The 23,498-nt window shown below is 47.1% G+C and overlaps 1 protein-coding gene across 1 annotated transcript; it reads left to right on the top strand.

Annotated features, from left to right (window-relative positions):
• Positions 1-1,911: 1,911 nt before the first annotated feature.
• On the top strand, positions 1,912-21,887 carry LOC109693622 (group 10 secretory phospholipase A2). The gene is made up of 4 exons (XM_020175044.2): positions 1,912-4,008; positions 7,151-7,301; positions 8,741-8,847; positions 21,700-21,887. The coding sequence occupies exons 1-4, from the start codon at positions 3,933-3,935 to the stop codon at positions 21,840-21,842; spliced, it is 477 nt and encodes a 158-aa protein (XP_020030633.2). The 5' UTR covers positions 1,912-3,932; the 3' UTR covers positions 21,843-21,887.
• Positions 21,888-23,498: the final 1,611 nt, after the last annotated feature.

The following is a 23,498-nucleotide window of genomic DNA, read 5'->3' as shown; positions in this document are numbered from 1 at the left end:
TGAGGGGCCACAGGGGCAGAAAGGCCTTGGGGAGGCCGTGAGCTCCAACCTTCAGCCAGGGTTGGTCATTGCTGGGTCCAGCCTCTGGAGCTGTCACTGAAGTGAGTGACTTCCAGGAGAGCAGGTTGCCCTGCTCTGTAGGGAAGAGAACCCTGAGCATTCTCTCCCCCTGCTCCAATCCCTGTTACATTGTCACCCATGCCAGCTGGGCGGTCATTCACTTAATTCTCCCAATAACACACGTTACAATTGAGGAGACCAAGTCACCCAGAGAGAAAGTGAATTCCCCAAAGTTTCCCAGGTTGTAGTTGGAACTTGAACCGAGGTCTACCTACTTTGGAAAGAGACTCCACCCTGAGCCCCCTCCCCAGGCCTGTTTTCTGAGGTTTGGAGGAAGCTGGGAGTAAATAAACTTTGCCTCAGGAAATTGTTCTTCTAATGACATTGGTTCTTCTAGTGCATCAGTCAGCATACCCAGGGTTGTGATGCAGTAACAAGTGAGCCCAATTCTCAATGTTTTACTATAACAAAGGTTTGTTATTATTTTTCCATGCCACATGTTCACACAGGCTAACGGCTTAGCATGCATGGGGAATGCCAGGCGTCCTATGGCTAAGAGAATGATGAACTTAGCAACCTGCTGACCCTGAAGGCTTCTGCTAAAAAGTGGTGCAGGTCCCTGTCACACACATTTCATTGATCAAATAAGACCCAACTCCCAGCCTGCATGGTGGATTCTGGGAAGCATAAACCTTGTCTATGGAGTAATGATAAAGCTACTCAGCCGTGAGTTTTTTTTTTTTTCTTGTGTTTTGGTTTTTCCACCAAGAATCATCCAACTTCCTTCTCTCTCTCAATAACCACTCACAATCTTTTTCTTTTCTCTTTTTGTATTTTTTCAGGTAATAGGAATTGAAGTCAGGGCCTCACATGTGCTAACAAGAGACCTATCATTGTGCCATACCCCAAGACCTGGTTTCACAGTCTTTAACATCAGAAAATGTCTTCAATCTGACCAAACCTGAAGAAAACAACATTTTGGAAATTAATTTTTTTTTTGTTGGGACTTGGGTTTGAACTCAGGGCCTTATACTGAAGCCATGCCCCCAGCTTTTTTTTCTTTTCCTTTTTTGTGGGACTGGGGTTTTGAATTCAGGGTTTCATGCTTGCAAAGCAGGCACTCTACTGCTTGAGAACACCTCAGTCCATTTTGCTCTGGTTATTTTGAAGATGGGGTCTCTCAAACTATTTCCCCAGGTTGGCCTTAAACTTTGATCCTCCCAATCTCAGCCTCCCATGTAGCTAGGATTACAGGTGTGAGCCTCCAGTACCTGGATCCAACCATTTTTCTTTAGTTTATTTTTTCATGGAGGGTCTCACTGTTTGCTCAGGTCGGCCTTGAACAGGATCCTCCTATCTATGCCTCCTGCGTAGCTGAGATTACAGACATGTGTCACCATGCTCAGATCATTTGTTGAGATGGAGTCTCACTAACTTTGCCCAAGCTAGCCTTCAAGCTGATCTACCTATCTCTGCTTCCAGAGTATCTGGGATTACAGGTACAAGCTACCAAGCCTGGCTCTAGTTGGATCTTTATGTCAAGATTGTCCACAAGGTGTAGGCCTGTAATCTTTTTTATGGCTCCCCCACAATTCCCAGCACTCTAGGAATTCCCCCTGTACCCCTGTGGCCTTTGTCTAGGCAGGATCCCCCTGCTTCCTCTTCATTTCTTCACCATTTTCCATCCTCTCTTAAAGTTCAGCTCAGACATCTAAACTGGAGAATTTTCTTTTATTATTCATATGTGCATACAAGGCTTGGATCATTTCTCCCCCCTGCCCCCACCCCCTCCCTTACCACCCACTCCGCCCCCTCCCCTCCCCCCCCAATACCCAGCAGAAAGTATTTTGCCCTTATTTCTAATTTTGTTGTAGAGAGAGTATAAGCAATAATAGGAAGGAACAAGGGATTTTGCTGGTTGAGATAAGGATAGCTATACAGGGCATTGACTCACATTGATTTCCTGTGCGTGGGTGTTACCTTCTAGGTTAATTCTTTTTGATCTAACCTTTTCTCTAGTTCCTGGTCCCCTTCTCCCATTGGCCTCAGTTGCTTTAAACTGGAGAATTTTCTTCTAGCCCACTGGCTATTTGACCCAGCTGGGAAAGGAGCTGGATAATTTCTGTCTCAGCCCTCACATTCTCTTCATCTCAGCTCAGATTCCAGCCACAGCTCTGGCAAACCTACCCCACAGGCTTTGACCACGTTCATGAATCTCTCACCTCCCATCTTGTGCACCTCGGGGCAACCCTCAGCCAAGAGGAGGCAGGGGTCTGGGGACAAATTCTTCTCCCTTTTGTCCCTGGGGCAGATGACTAGGATATGAGTGTGGTCATCTCCATAAGCAGTCTTTCTCTTCACTCTCCCAGTCCTTCACTCTACTTCCTCCCAAATAATCCACCAGTTCCAGAATCCTGGGCCCAGACTCTGCTTTATTTTATTTCATTTTTTTGGTGGTACTTGTGTTTGAACTCAGGGCCTCATGCTTACTAGACAGGCATTCTACCACTTGAGTTACTCCACCAGCCCTGGCTTTCTCTTCTTCACATTAACTATCTTGTCTTGTTTCTGCTCACAGTTCAGTTTTCTCATCTGTCAAGTGGGTATCCCAGTTTCCTCCCAGGCTTTAGTTTCACAGCAAATGCCCTTGGCCATCTGCAGGGGTCCACTCTGGGCAGGGAGCCTGGTCTGTTTCCGATGGATGTAGCAGACTGAGGGCTGTCACTCAACATATTTTGTTACCCAAGTCTTAGGGCATCTGAAACCCTAAATGGAAAGGCTTTACTCAGTACTGATGGAGGGCCAAACAACCAGTGCTGGTCACACAAGAAGAACAGAGACCACACTTTGTGGTGAGTGGCTCGCAGTCCAGTGGGGAGATTATCACTCCAGAGTGTGACCGACAAAGGACAAAGCCTTGGATTTTTATAGAAGGAAGCAGAGAGGTCTGGCGCCATATGGAAAATAATTCTAGACTCGCTCCCCTACTTCTTGCTTCTTCATTTCTCTGGTCCTCTGCGTCTTCTTGTGAAGGGGATGGGAGGGACTGGGGCTGAGATAAGATCCAGGATCTGTGCTGGGGGTGCTGTACAACCAGGAAGAACTGGTTTCATCTTGTTGTCTTTTTAGTTTTTATAGGAGGTGGCACACAGGGTTCCACTCTTGGATTACTTATGAAACCAAAGCAATAGGAATTGGTGGCTGATTGAGTAGTGCTGGCACAAGGGACAAAAAAACAAATCGTCATTTCTTTAGGTATTGAGCACCTAATGTATGCTTTTCTGCAGTTTCCCTGGGGGTTGCCGCCTCACTGGCCTCCCCATTCCAGACAAATATGTGGCTTTTTTTTTTTTTTTGAGATGGTCTCAAATGCTGCCCACACTTGCCTCCAACTCTCCATCTTCTTGCTTCAGCCTCCTGAGTGCTAAGATTATAGGTGGGCTACTGCACTATCTTTTATCAGAACCTGCTGTGTGACTTTGGATAAATCTTCAGCTGCCTCAGTTTCCCCACTATGGTGGAGATTATGGAGTGTTGGTTTTGAGGGGCAACAGGAGTGAAAGGTTTTCTACATTTTAGAATATTAGGTAAGTCAGCACTGCCCGGCCAGGAGCCCCAGCTCCTGTGGCCACATTTGCTCCAGGGAGACATCCCAAGATCTGACTCCCCTTCCTGGCTCCGGCCTCTTGAGGTCATTAGGGGACCAAGATGCAGAGGAGGGGCTGGCCGCTGTCACAGCCCAGGTGCCCGCCTCCGCCTGGCTCCGCCCAGGCCTCGGGAAGGTGAGACCGTGGGCGGGGCTGGCTGTTGGGGGTCGGCAGGACGTGGTGACTATATTGGCCCGCCAGACCGTCCCACACCTGCCGCCCTCGATGGGTCCTCTACCTCCCTGCCCACCAATAATGCTGCTTCTGCTTCTGCTGGGACCTGGACCTGAAGCCAGCCAGGGTAAGTGAGGCACAGGCTTCCTTCAGCCCTCTGGAGGGACCTGGAGCCCTGCCTCCCCACCCCTCCAGGGCCTCCAACTCCCCAGGTCCCCAAGAGCCCTCCAACCCCCAGCCCATTCTTCGGATGCCCACTCCCCATCTTCCCAAGCACCCAGGAGCCCCGTCCCTCACTTCTCTCCAAGGTCCCTCACTCAGTCACTCCACCAGGGACAGAACTAGCCCAGCACTTCCCCTGGGAGCTCAAAGTCTTCCCTGCAAGCCCTGCCCACTCCCCATCCGCGGTTCTGGGTCCTGTGCAGGGAACATCACTCCATTAATCCCTGGGGTCTAAGGTAAGACCACCAAGCAGACCCCAGCTAGGTGTGGTGGGAGGAGCAGAGGCACAAACAGCTGGCCTTGGGGGGGTCACCCTCAGAGAGGCCCCTAGGGACTCTGCAGCATTCGCTCAGGGAATACACAGCCACCACCAGCACCAGCCTTACCTGGGCACTCAGGTACACAACTCCTTGACAGAGTCACAGAGCCCCATACTGCACCAGCAAAGATGCACTGAGGAGAGCAACCTCCCTCCCTCCACTTCGGGACACCTGACACTGCCCCAGGGCAAATTCAGACTCACACTGGTCACACACATAGACCTGGGACCCATAGGATGTTCATGGGTCCTGGCACTCCCAGAGGAGGCTGCCCGCGGGTAGACAGAGCAAACAGACCCCTGCCTGACCTGCCCCACCCATGTTGGCACAAAGGGAGTGTTTTCTTTGGTTCCAAACCCAATGCTGGTGTCTGCCCTAGGCCTGGGCTCTCCATGGACGGTTCCTAGAGCTTGTGATTCCAGAGGGTTGGGGGTAGGAGTGACCTCTGTGGACAGCTTTAGGGGATGGTGTTGAGGGGGGCTAGGGTGTATATGTTCCATGGGATTTGGTGGACCCAGGTCAGTGGATCCTTCCTGGAAGTCCACCATGTACCAAGGCATCCAGAGCTGCCTAAGTCAGATCCACCCCCCAGACTGGAGGGTCACCCCCATAAGTGGACAGCCCCTGGGGCCACCTGAAGGGCCACTTGTAGGGAGCTGGGTGAGGACCGGTGACAGTATTTGCAGCAGAGCGCGTATGTGATAAGAGCTGGAGAGACAGTTGGATGCTGGGAGTGGCTTTGGGGTGCACTGGGGCCTCTGAGTTTTATCCAGAGCCTGTGGGAGCCATGGAAGGTTTGAAGCAAGTGCATGGGCTGCTGGGAGAATGGGGACCAGTCATCTGGAGTAGAAGGTGAAATTTTGAACTGTAAACTCATTTTAAATTTTTCTTCTTATTTGGAACATCACTAGTCTCCCTTCCCCCCCACTCCCTTTACTAATATTCCACTCTTTCCACTGAGAGAAACTTAATTGGGTCTAAATTTAGTGTGGACTCCTCAAAAAAAAAAATCATTGTAGACTAGGTGGAGACTAGCATTCAGGAGGCAGAGGCAGGAAGTTTGTGAGTTCAAGGCCAACCTAGGCTACAGAGCAAGTTTCAGATCAGCCTGGGTCAACTCCCTGTCTCAACTCCCTCCCCTCCTCCAAGAAAAGTCATTGTGACAAAAGTCTAAGCAAAAGAGATGAAAGGGGTGGGATGTCCCAAGGTCAGGCATGGACCTCCACTATCCTCAGTCTCTGAAGCAGTGGGGGGTGGGTTGGGGGTGGCAGATGGCCAGGAAGCAGGCCTGGGTGTGAGGTTGTGCTCTGCTGCTGATTCCTCTCAGCACTGTCACCCTGGCAGCTCTTGTTCCCTGCTGTGACTGGTTTGAGAGTTAGAAGCCTGGGCTGGAGCCTCAGCTGGATGGGCTGGGTGGGTGTGGGAGTCACCTTTCCTGGCAGGCCTCCTGTTTCTCAACCTGCCAAATGCAGGGTTCTGCTCACATCCATTGGGTACACTGTGTGAGAGATCTAGAGGAATGGCTGGGCTCTGGCTAAGGCATCTCCCTGGCTAGGAGGAAGCTGGGCCCTGAGCCAGAGTGCGGGGTTCAGGGACTGGGAAGTCCCCAGAGGAGCTCTTCCTTTAGTTCATCTCTGCTGCCCAATGTCCAGCACAGAAGAAACATTTGATGCTTGCTTGTAGTCAGTGTCTAGAGTTGACAAGGGCAGGGGACTGAGAACCATTGTCTTCCAGTAAGAGGTGCCAGCCATGCAAAGGCTCGTGGTGTGAACTCTCCCCAGCTGTGGTCTGAGACTCATTTTTCCTTTCATGGCTACTTTGAAAATATCTGTTGTAACACAGTAGACCCTTGGTGGGTCTGTGGTTCCAAGAAAACCTTCATTGAGGAAAACCCGAGTGTGCTCAGGATGCATAGGGTTCATTGCTGTACTGTGGAGGCTTGATTCATTTTCCCATAACGTCTGCTAAAGACACACCACCTTTAAACAAATCTCGAATTGTCACTTTACCACTTCAATCAAAGACATTCACTTTTACTTTGCTTTCTGGGAGGCAGATTTTCACAAAATTAAGTGTAAGGAAACACTGAGCGGATCACACAATTTAAACACAGCAGACAACAAGGGACTGAGCTTTGAGCTTCTTCACATCCACTGATTTGCCTGTGGGAATTTAAATTTTTTGTTTTTGAAATTTCTTTTAATTTAAAAAAATTCATTATTATTATTATTATTTCTTACTGGTCTTGGTCAAAATCACAGGTAATAAATCTGAGGAAGGTGGGCTTCCTGTGGATAGAACTTTTTTTTTTTTTTGGCAGCACTGGGGCTTGAACTCAGGGCCTCACACATTTGCTAGGCAGGCCCTCTTACCACTTGAGTTACTCCAGCAGCCCTTACTTTGTGATGGGTTTCTTTTTCAAGATAGGGGCTTGCAAACTATTTGCATGGGGCTGGCTTTGAGCCACAATCCTGATCTCTGCCTCCTGAGTAGCTGGGACTACAGGCGTGAGCTGCTGGCACCTTACTTGGATAGAACTTGTTATGCTGTCAGGTGCTTTGGTGCTGTGCCTTCTGTGCAAAGAAACAAAGGCACAGAGAGGTTCTTAATTTTCCCCAAGCTCACACAGCTAGTGAGATTACAACTCAGACAGACTACAACATCCTGGCCCTTTTCAGGCCAGGGAAATCCTAACCTTGCACCCTCTGGTCTTTGTTTACTTTTCAGTCCCCAGGAGGCCACATGTGTACAGACGTGGGATCCTGGAACTGGCGGGGACCGTGGGTTGTGTCGGATCCCGTTCACCCATAGCTTACATGAATTATGGCTGCTTTTGTGGTCTGGGTGGCAGCGGCCAGCCTCGTGATGACGTTGACTGGTGAGTGCATGCTTGCATCCAGACTAGAAGGTCCCCCACTCCCTGGGGCAGTCAAGACACATGAGAAAAAAAACCACAATCTGAAGTTGGGATTTGATCCAGGAAGATCCCAGAACCTGGCCGGGTGTGGTGATCATGTGTGTAATCCCAGCTACTCAGGAAGGCAGAGGTAGGAGGATTATGGTTCAAGGCCAGCCTGGGCAAAGTAAGCAAGACAAACAAACTGAAAGCAAAAGATATGGGGTGGGTAGCTCAAGTGGTAGAGCACTTGCCTAACAAACTCAAGGCTCTGAGTTTCAATCCCTGCCACCTCTGGAGGCAGAGAGCCTCTGGTCTCACAGGGTCAAGGAAGACAGACCTTGGTACCAGGTGACCGTTGACCTGGCCAAGGACTGATGCAACTGCCTGAAAAATGACATAAAGATAACCAGACTTACAATGTACCAGGCACTGTCTGAGGAGCTCTATGAGTTGCACTTGCTGCTGGCCGTGGGCTCCCCAACTCTGGTCATCTGGTTCCCACACATCTTTTGGAGGCAGCTCAGGCATTGCTGCCTCCAGGAGCCTTCTCTGAGCCTACCTGGCCTCTTACCTCCTCCAGGCTCCCAGAGTCCCTCTGCCCACCTGGTAGTCCTGTTCTTTCTGTCTCTTTTGGCAATATTGAGGTTTGAACCTAGGACTTCACATTTGCTAGGCAGGTGCTTTACCACTTGAGCATGTGTCTGGCAGGCTGGGGACTTCCTGAGCGTTGGGCAGGGGCTGGCTGACCGCCCTGTGCCAAACTCTGCTGAGGGCTTGGCAGATTGGGACTGATGGATGGATGGAGAAAATGCCAGAGAATGAATGGATGAATGAACGAATGGATGACAGGTGTGAGGGCACTCGAGGGTGTTCCTGAGTGAACTGTTTAACAGTAAATGTTTACTGAAGTCCTATTACATAGTCAGTGTTGGGCTGGGCCCTGGGGACACTGAGGAATAGGACAGATACGGTCCTGCCCTCACAGAGCTCTGATAATCAGACAGATGTTAATGAGGTTTTATAATGAGGGTTTCATTACCAACCTGCCCTGGAGGGAGAGAACCTGGGTTTTATGACAGGGTGTGACAAGAAGACTGTCATAGCTTGAGACATAGGAGGAGGCCTGGGCGAGACTTAAAGGATAAGAGTGAGTATGAAGTTGTCCCTGGCAGAGGCTATAAAGTGGACATAGTCAGGTGCCCTGAGGCAGCTGGGGACCAGGCTTAGGCATGGAGGAGGATGGAGACTATAGGGATGGGGGTACCAGTGGAGCTCTTGGCCAGGACTGTGATTGTCAGGGACAAAGCCTTAGCCAGAGGTCACTGGCTCCTTGGGGGTCTTCACTCACCCAGCCCGGATGAAGGAAGATAGTCAGGAGAGCTCCCTGCCTTTGCCCAGCTGTTGCTCTGCCCACGCAGGTGCTGCCGTCGTCACGACTGCTGCTACTTCCGAGCTGAAGAGGCCGGTTGCAGCCCCAAGACGGAGCGCTACTCCTGGCAGTGTGTCAACCAGACCATCCAGTGTGGTGAGTACCAGTGCCACACATGCCACTTCCCCAAGTGTCCCTGGGCAGCCAGGAAGTTTCAAGTGACTTCTGTGCTCTCGTAATAACATATTGATTCTTCCAACTCTGCATGGCCCACCCCTTGGGTTTGTCTAATATAAGTAATCTTTCATACTGAGCGTCTGAATACACACACAACCAAAGAAACACATTTCTTAGGTGTCTGGACAAAAAAGGAAAAGATAGAAAGGACACCAGGTATAAACAACCTAGAAGTCAATCGGATGTGGTGGCACACACTTATAATCTCAGCTACTTGGGAGGCAGAGGTAGGGTGATTTTGGTTAGAGGCTAGCTTGAGCAAGTTAGCAAGACCCTATCTGAAAAACAAAACTAAAAGCAAAAGGACTTAGGATGAGACTCAAGTGGTAGAGCACTTGCCTAGCAAGTGTGAGGTTCTGAGTTCAATTACCAGTACTACAAGCAAACCTAGATGTCCATCAGAAAGGAACTGGATGTGCTCAAACTGTGGAATATTCTGCAACCCAGAGAAAGGATAACGTAGAACTACAGGCTGATTGGAAAACTGTTGAGTGAAAAACTGCAGATTGACTTTTCCAGTACAGGGCTACTTGTGTTTAAAAACAACAAAAGAAATGTGCAAAATGGTACCTTTCTAGTTCCCACAGCTAAGTGTAGTCATATACAAAGCTCAGAAAAAGCACATGCAGGTAATCCCAGCACTTGGGAGGCTGAGGCAGGAGGATCACAAGTTCGAGGTCAGCCTGGGCTATGTAGTGAGACTCTGTCTCAAAAAAACAAACAATAACAAAAAAAGTTAAGTGGCTCTCAAGGTAACCTTACTGATTTTTAGGTAAAGCAATGAAAAAAGGAGTGGGATATTTATTTTATTTTTATTTTTATTTCTTGGCACTGGGCCACAGGCACTCGCTCAGGGTAGCTTCGAACTCACTATCCTCCTGCCTCAGCCTCCTGAGTGCTGAGATTACAAGTGTGACCCGCCAAGCTCAGGAGTGAGATATTTATTTTTATGACTAACTGGTGGCCTGGGGATGTAGCTCAATGATAGAGCCCTTCTCTAGCATGTGTGAGGCCCTGGGTTCATTCCCAGAACCACAAACAACAACAACAACAAACACCTCACTATCTGGTACTTGCCCAAAATTGGTTCCTCTCAAATTTAAAGTCAGAATCAATTTTAAAAACTAGAAAATGAGTAATTGTGCAGCCAGACTGTAAGGTTAGAAATGAATCAGACATCACATTTTTTTTTTTTTTAGAATAAGTACAACATAAAATTTGTCATTTTGGTCAGGCTGAGGTTGTAGCTCAGTGAGCAAGACCCTGGGTTTGATCCCCAGCACTGAAAAGAAATCATCCTTTCAAGTGTACAAGGCAGTGATATTTAGTGTAGTCACTGTGTCATCCAACCACCACACAGACATTTTCAACAACCTTCTCAAAAGACTCATTCCTGCTAAGCAGCCAGTCCCTGGTCGCCTCATCCCTCCTGGCCCCCAGCACCTGGCAGCCCTGCCATTTTGACTCATACTTCTACGGACTTAACTAGTCTAGATCTTTCCTATAGTAGAATTATACAGCATGTGGTCTTTTCCGTGGGGCTTGAACTCAGAGCTTTGCATGTGCAAAGCCAGTGCTCTACCACTTGAGCTGCACCTCCAGTCCATTTTGCTCTGGTTATTTTGAAGATGGGGTCTTGGGACTATTTCCCCCAGGGCTGGCCTCAAACTGCGAGATCCTACCAGACCTTAGCCTCCTATGTAGCTAGGAGTACAGGCATGAGCCACCCATGCCTAGCAGCAACATGTGGTCTTTTGTGTCTGGCTTCTTTCACTTAGTGTCATGATTTTGAAGTTCATATATATTGCTGGTATGTGTTGGTACTAAGTTCCTTTTATGACCAAATTATATTCCATTGTATGGAATTGACACATTTTGTTTATCTTGTCTCCTCCTCCTCCTCCTCCTTCTTCTTCATCCACTACTGGGGTTTGAACTCAGGGCTCTAGTAGTTGAACCATGCCTCCAGTCCTAGAGTTAATTTTTATATATGGAGTGAGGTAGGGATCTATAACTTCATTCTTTGGCACATCGTTATCTAGCTGTCCAAGCACCATTTGTTGATGAAGCTGCTGTTTCTCTCTTGAATATCCTTAGCACCTTTGTTGAAAATCACTGGGTCTTAGATGGGTGAGGGTTCCATCACCTGGAGCTGTTGATGACTTGTCTGAGCTTCAGTTTTCTTACCTGGAATTTGAGTGTTGCAAAGATGAAAAAAGGATTTGTAACATGATAAACAGATTGAACAGGGATTCTTCTCTCCTTTCTCTTCTCCTCCTTCTCTCTTTTCTCTCCAGTGGGACTGCCCACTAAAACCTGAGCTTCTAGAGCCTCGGTCTGCCCTAGAGGCAGGGAGGCCGTAAGGAGGGTCTTCAGGAGGATGATTTAGATGCCCACTGATTCTCAGCCATGTCTCCTTAGTATGAATGAGCAGCTGGTACAAGTGCAAACCTGAATTACATGCAGACATTCTATTTGTTTTTAGGACTGAATGCATCCAAGGTATCATCTTAGAGTTAGGGAAACTGAGGCCCAGGGGGAGGAGGTAACTTGTCCCTAAACTGCTCCTTGCCAGCATGAGAGGTGACATGAGGTCTGGCAGGGAGATCTGTCAAAGCTCCTTCCTTCTCCCTTTAATTTGCATTTCTGCTTGCTCCTACCCATGTGAAAATGGTGTTTGTGAAATATTTATTGATGTGTTTGCTGGTGGAGTTGGTGCTTGTTTACGGAGCTGTCCACCCTGAACCAAATGAAAAGAACCAAAATATCTATTATGCATTTTTTGACTAAAAATATTCTCTTATTCTGTTTGGAGATATTCTGAACATGGTTGTTTATTTAATTACAGGTTTGGCCTATTTTCCATTTATGGGCCTGACAAATATATTAAAAAATTTAAAGCCTATAATAATATTTACTAGCAGGCTTTAATTTTAACCTTAACCTGAGTGAGCTATTTTTCCCTTTTCTGTGTGTGAGACAGGGTCTCACCCTGGAGCCCAGGGTGGTCTTGAACCCTTGATCCTCCTGCCTCAGCCTCCCAAGTGCTGGGATCACAGGCAGTTTTATTCTTCTTTTTTTTCCCTTTTTTTTTCTTTTATTATTCATATGTGCATACAAGGCTTGGTTCGTTTCTCCCCCCTGCCCCCACCCCCTCCCTTACCACGCACTCCACCCCCTCCCTCTCCCCCCCACCCCCAGTTTTATTCTTCTTGAACAATGAGGTTCCTTTGGGTTCTTGAGACCAGAGTAGTGGGCCCAAGTCTCACTTTCAAAAGAATCTTTTTTGCTCGGGGGAGGGGGGGATCTCCATGAATCAGGAGATCCCGGGCTAGAAACTTGGTCCACTCCTTCCCAGCTCTGTGACCTTGGGTGAGTTTTGAATCCCTCTCAGCCCCACTTTTCTTATCAGTAAAATTGGAATTATAACACACAGTTGTTGGGGGTTTGTGTGAGCCTTGGAAATAATGTAGGGCTTTGGTGTATTCTCTCAACAAATATTACCGAGAATCTACTCTGTGTCAGGCTCCATGAGAGGTTTTTGCAAGACAGAGCAGAAAGGCCTTAGAGTATAGAAGGAGGACACAGGTAGTAGGACTGTGGCTCAGTGGTAGAATGTTTGCTTAGCATGTGTGAGGTCCTGGGTTCAATCACCAGCACCATAAATAAATAAAGAGAATGGGGGGAAGAAAATAGTGCATATGTCAGATGCTTTTATAAGCCCTATGCCAAAGGAAACTGTCAACTCTCCCCCACCAAAAAACAAAAAAGAACCAGGTACAAAAGGTCATATGACTCCATTTGTGTGAAATGTCCAGAATAAGCAAATCCATACAAGTAGAAAGCAGGTTAGTGGTCACCAAAGACTTAAGAGAGGGGGGATAAGGAGTGACCGCTTAGGGTACCAGGTTTCTGTCGGGTGATAAAATGTTTTAGAATTAGGTGATGTACAGTGCGGCAGTTGTACTGAACGCTGTGGATCTGTACACTTTAAAATTTTTTAAATGGTAAATTATTTGTTGTTGGAATTTTGCCTTGGCTTGAAAAAAGCAGGGATTCAGGTGAAGGAGCCTCATTATAGAGAATGATCAGGTATGAGAGAAGGTCTCATTAATGAGATGCCACTGAAGCAGAGACCTGGGGGAGGAGAGGAGAGGTAGTGGAAAGAGTGTGGGCAAAGGTCCTGAGGTAGGCATGAATGCCTTTGAAGTCTGAGGAACGTGAAAAGGATGCGTGTTAGACTTTCCATCCCTGTGACAAATACCTGATAGAAGCAATTTAAAAGAAGGAAAAATTTATTTTGGCTTGTGGTTTCAATATGGTTGGCTGGCTCCATTTTTTCTGGGCCTGTGGTGAGGCAGAACATCAGGGGAGAAGGGCATGGTGAAGCAGAGCAGCTCACATCATGGCAGCCAGGAAGCAGAGAGAAAGGAAGGGTCCCTGGATGAGAGAGAGCCCTAAGTACACACGGCTGGTAACCTACTTCCTCTAACTAGGCCCTCCTCCAAAAGTTTTCGCCACCTTCCAATAACGGCATTAAATGAATCCGTCAGTTGATGAATCCGTTGATGAAGGCAGAGCTGTCGTGGCCTAGTCACCTCTCAATGATTGGATCCACCACTTGGGGACCAAACCTTCAACACATAAGCTTTGTGGGGGACTTCATGTTCAAACCATAACAGACTGTGGCCGGAGCAGTCACTGAGAGTAGGAGTGAGTGATGGGGCTCTGGAGGTTTTCCTCTGAGCGAGGGGACCCAGGAGGGCTTTGGAACGAAGGGGACGTGGTCTGACTTGCACTTTAGGCAAACCACTCCTGCTGTGCCATGGACCATATCTGGGAAGAGCAAGAGAGGAAGTGGGTACTGGGAATAACACTGTTGCAGTGCTTTTGTGACAGGTGGCTTGGGCAGGTGGTGGCAGTGGATACGGTGGAAGGGAGTAGCTTCTGGGCAAATTTGGGGCTGGGAGGTGGAACCACAGGACTTGATGGTGGATGAATGAAGGGAAGAGGAGTTGGCTGAGGTATTTGTCTCGGTCAGCCTGTGGTGACCTCTCACTTATCCTTGGACAGCTAGCCTCCAGCCAGGACTGTATGGTGCCTTGAGGGACATCCAGGAAGCTACAGTGGCTCTTTCCTCAGGAGTTCTACCCGTCCTCCCTGTCTCCTGCTCTGAGAGCTGTTGTGTAGCAGCCGTGGAAAACTTACGAGGACTCACCTCTGCACCAAATGGCTCTAGAACCATTTTTATACCATCTGTCCATCCATTCATCCATCCTTCTTTCTTCCATCCATCTTTCTATTCGCTTTCCTTCCTTCATTCTTTTCCCTCCCTCCCTTCCTTCATTCCTTCCATCCATCTGTCCATTCATCTATATGATATTTTTTTCTGATTCAAACCTAATATGTGTTGTGAAAAAGTCAAACATTACAGAAATAGTCTAAAGTCACGCTCCATCCACCAGTTAACTGATATCTGTTAAATAGAATCTTTTCCTTTTGATTTGTGAGTGTGTGCGTAAATATGCGTGCACTCAAATATTAAGATCACACTACATATATTTTAATTTTTTCACTTAACATTGTTTGCGACATTTTGGAACATATGGACTGACCTCATTCTTTTAAAGTTAGGTAATAGCTTATAGTAGAGATTTTCTTCTCTTCTTTTTCTGTTTCTTTTTTGGCAGCACCTGGGGTTTGAACTCAGGGCCTCACGCTTGCTAGACAGGTGCTCTACCACTTGAGTCACTCCACCAGCTCTTTTTTTGTGATGGGTTTTTATCAAGATAGCATCTCAAGAACTATTTGCCTGGGGCTGGTTTTGAACCTCAATCCTCCTCAACTTTGCCTCCTAAGTAGATAGGATTAAAGGTGTGAGCTACTGGTGCCCAACTAGGGCTTTTCTTTTCTAGTCTTATTTTTTACACTACTGGAGTTTGAACTCAGGGCTTCACAGTTGATAGGCAGGTGCTCTCCCATTTGAGCTATTCCCCCAGTCTGTTTTTGGTTTTTTTGAGAAAGGTCTCACTATATAGTCAGGCCATACTTGAACTCGCTATGTAGCCCAGGCTGGCCTTGAATTCACAATTCTCCTGTGTCAGTTTTCTGAGTAATGGGATTAAGGCATGTGCCAGCACACCCAGCTATGACAGGGCTATACAACCTTGACACTATTAACCCCGTGGGCGACATAATTCTCTCTTGTGGGGCTGCCCTGTGCACTACGGTGTGCTTAGCAGCATTTCTGGCTTCTACCCAGTAGATGACAATAGCAACCCCCCAGCCCCCAATCCTGACATTGTGATAACCAAAAACAACCTGACCCGTTGCCGTTGCCAGATGTCCCCTGGGAGACCGGGTGGGTGCCTGCAGTTGAGAATGCCTGGTCGATGACTTGAATGTACTTTATTTTCACCACTTCCCCATTGAATTAATCAGATCTTTTGTCACAGTGGCAGAATGCCTGAAATAAACAGCTCGAGAGGAGGTTCAGAGCGCTCAGCCTGTGGAGGGCTGGCTCCTCCCAGGGGAGCCTGGGGGGGGCTGAACATCATGATGAAGGAGAAAGCATCTTTAGTTCATGGCAGACAGGAAGCAAAGAGCATGGCCCTACTTCCTTCAACTAAGCCCCACCTCCTCAAGTTTCTAGAACTTTCCAAAATAGCATCATCAGATGGGGAGCATTTCCTATTGAAAGCAAAACGTCCTGCCCCTGGCTCCCAAAGGCTCACGGTGTCTCCTAATGCAGAATGCATTCACTCCATCTCCAAGAGTCCCAAAACCTTAAGAGTTCTAACATTGTTTAAAAGTTCAAATTCACAGTCTCTTCTGAGACTCAAGGTAAACTCTTAGCTGTGAGCCCCTAAAAATTAAAAAGAGAGAGATAGAGAGAGAAAGTTACGTTTTTTTCTTCCCCACAGTACTGGGGCTTGAACTTAGGGCCTCACACTTGCCAGGCAGGCCTCTACCACTTGAGTCACTCCTCCAGCCCTAAAGTTATGTATTCTTAATATATAATGGAACAGGACTGGAGGGGTGGCTCAAGCGATAGGGGTGCCTACTTTGAAAGCATGAAGCCCTGAGTTTAAACCCCAGTACCACCAAAAAATTAAAAATGATACAATGACTCAAAGTAAACATTCCCATCTAAAAGGGAGGAGTAGGAGAATAGCAAGGAAGGATGGGAAACCCAGCACCTCCATGTCTTACACCGGGGGCACATGGTGTCCTGATGTGAGCTTCGCTTGGCCCTGATGGTGTTGCTATTCACAGACCATATGGCCTTTCTCTTAGGCTGACTCCACTCATTGCCAGAGGCATCCTCAGCAGACGTTCCTGGCATGCCCAACACCCTGACCTGCAATCTCAGCTTAGGATTCATCCCTGCAGCCTCACACATTGCTCACTCAGGAGATGCCCTCAGGGATTCTAAACCTGTCCTCCCAGGCTCTGGTGGAAGCCTCTAGGACCCTGTAGCTCTTGCATTCTGTATGCCTGCAAAACCAGTGGCATGTGGACAATGCCAAGGTCATACTTGGACCACAGCTGCACAGCAGCTGGGCAACTGAACCTCAGAAAATACTTCCCTAGGTGCCCCTGGGTGACCAGGGTGCACCAGAGCTCTCTTCTGAAAGCAAAGTCTTTGAATGAGTTAAAACCTGTATATCCATGGCCCTGTGAAGGACGGAGTCTGACCAATTCCTGAGATGCCATCAGGAAATCTTTCCTATTGTCAAGTACAAAGTAATACAAATTACATTTTGTTTTTGTTGAGACTGGGATTTGAACTCAGGGCTTCATGCTTGCAAGGCAGGCAACTCCTTGAATTACACCTCCAGTCCATTTTGCTCTGGTTATTTTTGGAGTTGGAGTTCTCACAAATTATTTGCCCAAGGTGGCCTCAAACTTTGCTCTTCCTGATCTCAGCCTCCTAAGTAGCTAGGATTACAGGTGTGTCCCATTGGAGTCCGGCTTTGTCTTTGTTTTCATGGTGCTAATCTCGTTAGCAACCATGCCCTCCTTGGCTGTAACTTTACATGTGCTCCTTTTCTGGCCAAACTACACATTTTTCAAATCTTCCTTCTCTGTATTTTGCTCCTAATTCTCACTGTAAACCTGGCTAAGAGCCTGTAGCACTATCCATGCCACAGCCTGAACACTAGGCTGTCGTGGAATTTCCTCTGCCAAATTTACTCCATTACTTTCAAATTTAGCCTCGAAGTCTCAGGGTATGAACAAAAATGTGGACACAGTCTTTGTCAGAACACTATATACATGGTCTCTAGGCCAACTCCCAATAGCATCCTTGTTCCCATCTGAAGCCTCCCGAGATCAGTCTCTACTCTCCGCATTCCTATCAGAATTCTGGTCTTCTGAGCTCCCACCAGAATCACTCATTAAGTTCTGCTTACAGAATCCAGCCTTCCTCTAGCCTGCTTTGCCAAACCTTTTTCTTCTTGGTGGTACTAGGATATGAACTCTGGGCCTTACACTTGTAGGCACATCCCCAGACCTTTTCACTTTGGCTATTTTTCAGAAGGGGTCTGGTGCTTTTTGCCCAGGACCAGCCTTGTACTGAGATTCTCGTACCTGTGCCTCCCACTCAGCTGGGATTCACAGACATGCTCAACCATGCCCAGCTTGTTTACTGAGGGAAAAAAACCAATCAGGTCAGGTTTAGTTTCAGCAAAGCCCCACTTCTCCAATAGTGATTTTGTTAGATACTTTTCTCATTGCTGTGACCATTGCCTGACATAAACAACTTAAGGGAGAAAAGATTTATTTGGGCTCACAGTTTCGTAGGATTCAGTCCATGGTGGGTTGGCTCCATTACTCTAGACCTCTGGCCAGGCAGAACATCATGGTGGTGGGAGCCTGTGGAAGAGAAGGCTGTTCTCATGGCGGACAGGAAGCAGAGAGTGAGGAAGGAACTGGGGACTGGGTAGAACTTTCAAGGGCATGCCTCCAACTGGGCCCTACCTCCTAAAGTTTCCAGAACCTCCAAAAATAGCACTGCCCGCTGGGGACCAAGTGTTCAATTCATATTCAGAGCATAGCACCCATCGATTGTAACACACAGCGCAGAGACCATGGGTGTTTGTAAATCTTTGCACATTGTGTGCTGGTTTTTATAGCCTCAAGGCTAGAACAGCTGGGCTGAAAGTATACTGGGAAGGGATCAAGGAAACCTGTGAGGGGGCTAGATTGTCATGAGGAATATTTATAAGGCGAGGGCACTTAAAGAAGTTGTAAGTTAAGTTTATTTGTAGAGGCTGGGGAGGGATAGAGGGGAGAATTGAAGTTACCTTGAAAAATAAAAACCGTGGAGGAGAGAGCCACTAAAGCTCCCACAAGCCACTTTCTTTTGATGTAACAGGTGAGAAACTGGTACACACATTTTTTTAAATAGTGAAAATGATAGTAACATTTATTAGGAGAGGAGAGTGCTTTCAGTTGCCTCAAGGCAGGTCGTCTCTAGAGTGAGAACGACTGGTATAGACATTTTGAGCTAACAGACATTGTACGTATCTGAGCTTGAAAGAACTACTCTCCAAATTCTGTTAACGAGGCAGATTTAGCTAGATGTAGTGACACATGTCTATAATCCCAGCACTCAGGAGGCCAAGGCAGAAGGAATTCGAGTTCATGGCCAGCCTGGGTTTTATAGTGAGTTCAAGGTTAGCCTGGGCAGTGAGACCCTGTCTCAAAAAAACAAAAATCAGAAACCATAAACCCAAACAAAACACCGGCTTGGTGTGGTGGCTCATCCCTGTAGTACTAGCTACTCAGGACACAGAGATTGGGAGGATTGTGGTTTGAGGCCAGCCAGGGCAAAAAGTTCATGAGACCCTATCTCAAACAATAATAAGCTGGGCATGGTGGGGCAAACCTTTCATTTCAGCCAGCTGTGCAGGAAATGTAAATAGGAGGACATACATCCAGGCTGTCCTGAGCACAAATTTGAGCCCCTGTCTCAAAAATAATGTAAGCAAAAAATGTTTGGGGGGCATGGCTCAAGTGGTAGAGCGCCTGCCTAGCAAGAGTGAGGCCCTGAATTCAAACCCCAGTAGTGAAAAAAAAAAAGCCAAATAACAAACACCAAAACAAGACAGATTTTTTTCATGACAAAAGCGCAGAAGACTGAAAGAGAAAAGTTTGAAATGACAAAGTGTAACTAAAGCTCCTTGGTTAGCCTTCTGGTGTTTTTCCTGTCTGTTTTCAGTACATAATTTTAAATATATACATAGCAGTCTGTTTTGTACTCTTTTTATTAAGTATGAGCTGTTTCCCATTCTATGAAAACCTCTGTTATTAACATGGACCCTAAGGGTGGGCACATCCCCTGAGTTGACACCCCATCCCCTTCTCACAGACAGACACAGGAGGAGGGCAGAGCTGGACTGGGGGACTGGTCCCCTTGTACCTTCCTGGATTTCTCTTCTGTAAGGTTTGGGGGCCAGTGGCTGTGCCCTGAGAGGACTGGCTGAGTTGGGGAGAGAGCCTTTGCCTATAGCCCGGGCCTGCACACTTCTAACCGCTCAGTAAATCAGGCTCCTTTCCCGTTGTCTGTTAAAGGGATCATGACTCAGGCAGTTTGTGGTGTTTCAGCACAGGCTGTTGTAGTTTGGGGTGCTGGGGTTTTGTGCTGTCTTCCACTAATGCTTCTTAAAGTGTGGGAACCGTAACAAATGAATTGAAGTGAGATTTTTTTCCCTTTCTGTCTTCTACTAATTTTTCCAACTCTGTCTGTCCATTATGTGATAATGTGATTTGTAAAGAGGTTTAACCTTTCTTATGCTTGCTAACCTCTTTTTTTAAACCAAGACACCCCAATTTGGAGGCTCAGTCTGCAGGCAGGCATAGTGTTTAACTAGACTTTCATTCTAGATCTTTATCTGCACTGGCTTTTGTTCTTAACGTTTTTTTGTTTTTGCTTGGTATGTTTAAAGTTGGTTATGGATATTTATGGTATAAGGTTTTGGTTTTCCATTTATTTCTGTGATAGACTTTAATGTAATCTAACAATTTAATGTAATGAAATTATATAATTTAATATATGTGTTTAATAGTCTGTTAAAAGGGAGGGTGGGGGTGTAGCTCAGTGGTAGAACCTTGCCTAGTGTGCATGAGGCCCTGGGTTCCATCCCTGCAGTCCTGACCCCTTGATCGCGTTTGAGAAGTCCTGTGTAGCTGGGAAGATGAACTTTTTTAATTAGCTCAGCTCACAACTGGGCCTGTAGTGATAATGGCCAGACCTTCCTCCCCCAATCCCCCATTCTGCCCCCTGATGGCGCTATTGAGTGATCTGGTGTTGTTTACCCCCCAAAAAAAACCCCCTCCAAAACCCCAAAGCTGATGAACTTTGACGCTCTCCTGCTGTATCTTCCTGGAACCTCCAAGGAACATGTGGTTTTTAAGAGGCTCTTTACAGATTAGTTAGCAGCTTAAGGCAGTCAGTTCTTGCTTCCTGAGTGCCTACTGTATGCACACCCTGCTCTTGGCAGACTTGAGCTCTTCATTCTCTCAGCAGCATTTAGAAGTAGGCACTCTGGATAAATCCACATTGGTCCTGAGGACAATCTGGGAGGGATGAAGTGGGGCCACAGACACAGCTTTGGCATCCACAGCTGAGCTGCCTAGCTTCCAGGCTTGTGCTCCTCCTCTGTGCCTCCTGAAGAAATTTGGAAGGATTTAATAGTGGGTTTTTTTTTCCTTTATGCAAAAAATTAAAAGTGCACACTAAAAGGCATCTGTTTAAGGGATTGTATCTTCTAGATTAATGATGTATAACTTGAAGCCTACAAAATCTTTCGAAGCCAAACTAATGAAATTCTAGAAGTAAAATTCCCAAGCTAGAGGAGACTTTTCTTTGGATGGCAACCTTTGTGTTCTGTACAAGGAAGATCCAGGATGAAGATGAGGATGAGATGGAACAGAAGATTGTTATCTCAAATAAGCTGCTTTTTCTTGCATTCCTGGGGATCAAACCCAGGGTCCTGTGCACTGCAGGCAGGCGTTCTACCACTTGAGCCATGACCCCCATCCTTTTGCTTTTAGTTTGTTTTAAAAATAGGGTCTCCTGCTTTGGCTTGGCTAGCCCAAACTCTGATCCTCCTACTTCCACCTGCTGAGTAGCTGGGATTGCAGGTGTGTTCCGCCATACCTGCTTCCCTAAACTACTTCTCTTGAAGGAGATTTGGAAAAGGGGACAAAGACATGCAGGTGAGGCCAGTACAGACCAAGTGTGTGTCCAGCACCAAGCCCCTGTTGGCACTTTAATATCCTTTCTCACCCCAGCTTCCCCAATAACTCTGCAAAGTGGAGACTGGTTCCATTTTATTTAACTTTTTTTGTGGTGCTAGGGATGGAACCCAGGGGTTTGTACATGCCAAGCAAGTGCTTTACCACTGAGCTTCACCCCTAGCAGTGCTCCTGATATAAATGAGGTCTTAGGCTCAAAGAGGTAGTTAGACAAGTCCCAGAGCCAGGAGCAGAGCAGGCCCTGCAAATTCAGGCCCTGGTGGTTGCCAGGTGCTTTGTCTTATCAAATGAATCCCAAATGAAAGCTTGTGTGGACTATGAACTCTGCATGTGCAACCTGAAGTTCCTTTTCTGTAAAAGCAGGCTTCCCAGAGTGGCCTTGCTCACGGAGAGCATGTGCGGAGCTTCAAGTGTCACAGAAATGCAATTCGTGAGCCATCCTGCCTCCAGCCTCCCTTGATTCCCTGCAGGTCCCTGCTCTAACCTCAGTTTCCCCACTTCTTCCAGGACCAGCAGAGAACGAATGCCAAAAACTCATGTGCCAGTGTGACGAGGAGATTGCTTACTGCCTCGCCAAGGCTGAGTACCACATAAAGTACCTCTTCTACCCCCACTTTCTATGTGAGGCAGACTCGCCCAAGTGTGACTGACTGGGCGGACTTTGATGTGTTCATTTGCACAAGCAAATAAAATTCCTTTTCACTACTGAACAATGGCAGTCAGTTTTCTGCAGGAGGCAACTGAGGCCAAGCGATAAAGTGGAGAAAGCCTTGTGTTTGCTTTCTCTCTTCATCTGGGAACTCAGGACTGGAGCTGATTAGGTTCCAGTTTGATGAAGGGCAAAAAAGTCCTGGGCTTATGTTGTAAAATGACAGCTGTGCTGAGCTTGGTATCATTTAGGGGATTCAAAGTGGAACCCTCTTGTGGAAAGATGGGCATGTCTTTTTTTTTTTTTTTTTTTTGCCTTTTTTTGGTGGGACTGGGGTTTGAACTCAGAGCTTCAGAGTTTGCAAAGCAGGCACTCCACATATACAGTCTATTTTGCTCTGGTTATTTTGGAGATGGGAAGCTCTTGAGAGTTATTTGCCTGGGCTGGCCTTAAACCTCAATCCTCCTGATCTCAGCCTCCCAAGTAGCTAGGATTATAGGTGTGAGCCACCGGCGCCTGCTGCTGATGGCTGGAGGTCAGATGTGAGCAAGTGCCTGCTATGTGCTTGGCCACCTGCAGGCTCTGGGTCACACATGTGGGCTGGAGGTGTAACTCAGGTGTAGAGCACTTACTTAGCATGCAGGCCCTGGGTTTGATCACCAGCAGTGCAAAAGACAGTCACATGACACGCCACCCCTGCTAAGTTCAAGTACAGTACTTGTTACCTTAATAAAGTATTCCCCATCCTACTCCATCTTTTTTTCTTTTTTCAGTTCTGGGGTTTGTACTCAGGGCCCCATGTTGCTCGGCAGTCGCTCTGCCACTTGAGCCATTCCCCAGCCCTTTTTCGCTTTTGTTATTTTTTCTTTTTTTGCCCAGGCTATCTTCAAACAGTGATCCTCCCAATCTCTGCCTCCTGAGAAGATGGGTTTACAAGAGTGAGCTGCCACACCTGGCTCTGGTCTTTTCCATAGTTATTAAAAATGTAGTTGAAGCCAGGCATGGTGGCCCACATCTGTAATCCAACACTCAGAGGAGGCTGAGGCAGGGGATCAGGAGTTTGAGGCCAACCTGGGTTACCTAGTAAGTTTAAAACCAACTTGGGCTACAGTGAAACCCATCTCAAAAAACGTAAAAAAAAAAAATTGTAGTTGAGACTGTGTGATTTTCATAAACTTTTCTCCATTCTATTTAAAAAAACAATCTTTAGAAACATTCTCTATTAGGCTGGGGATGTAGCTCAGTGGTGGAGTGCTTGCTTATTACCACTTGTGAGGCCCTAGGTTCTTTCCCTAGCATTCCACCCCCCCAAAACAAACAACAAAAAACCCCCCAAACTCAAAACCAAACCAAACTGACTAGAATTGTGATAGATACCATTTATAGATGGGCAACTTTGGAGATGGTTTTCTTCAGTAGTTTTGGTGAGGACGCTTGTAAATAAATCCTTGCTGTTATCCTTATCCCCACCTTTTAATATTCCCTTGATCTGAATTTGGAGAAATGGCATTCTTAATCACCTTTTGAAGCCCCAAAGGCTGAGAGTCTGTGGGCGCACCTGAGCACACCCAGCCCTCCTGTTTGCTCTAGGCTGAGTCTCCTTTGCCCTCTTTCCTGGGAGCAGATCTGGTATTATTCATCTTTGAGGCAGGATGGG

This window comes from Castor canadensis, chromosome 17 (genome assembly GCF_047511655.1).
Source record: "Castor canadensis chromosome 17, mCasCan1.hap1v2, whole genome shotgun sequence".
Classification (NCBI taxonomy): Eukaryota; Metazoa; Chordata; class Mammalia; order Rodentia; family Castoridae; genus Castor; species Castor canadensis.
The sequence above is the reverse complement of the archived record's forward strand: the minus strand, read 5'-3'. Positions and strand labels throughout refer to the sequence as shown.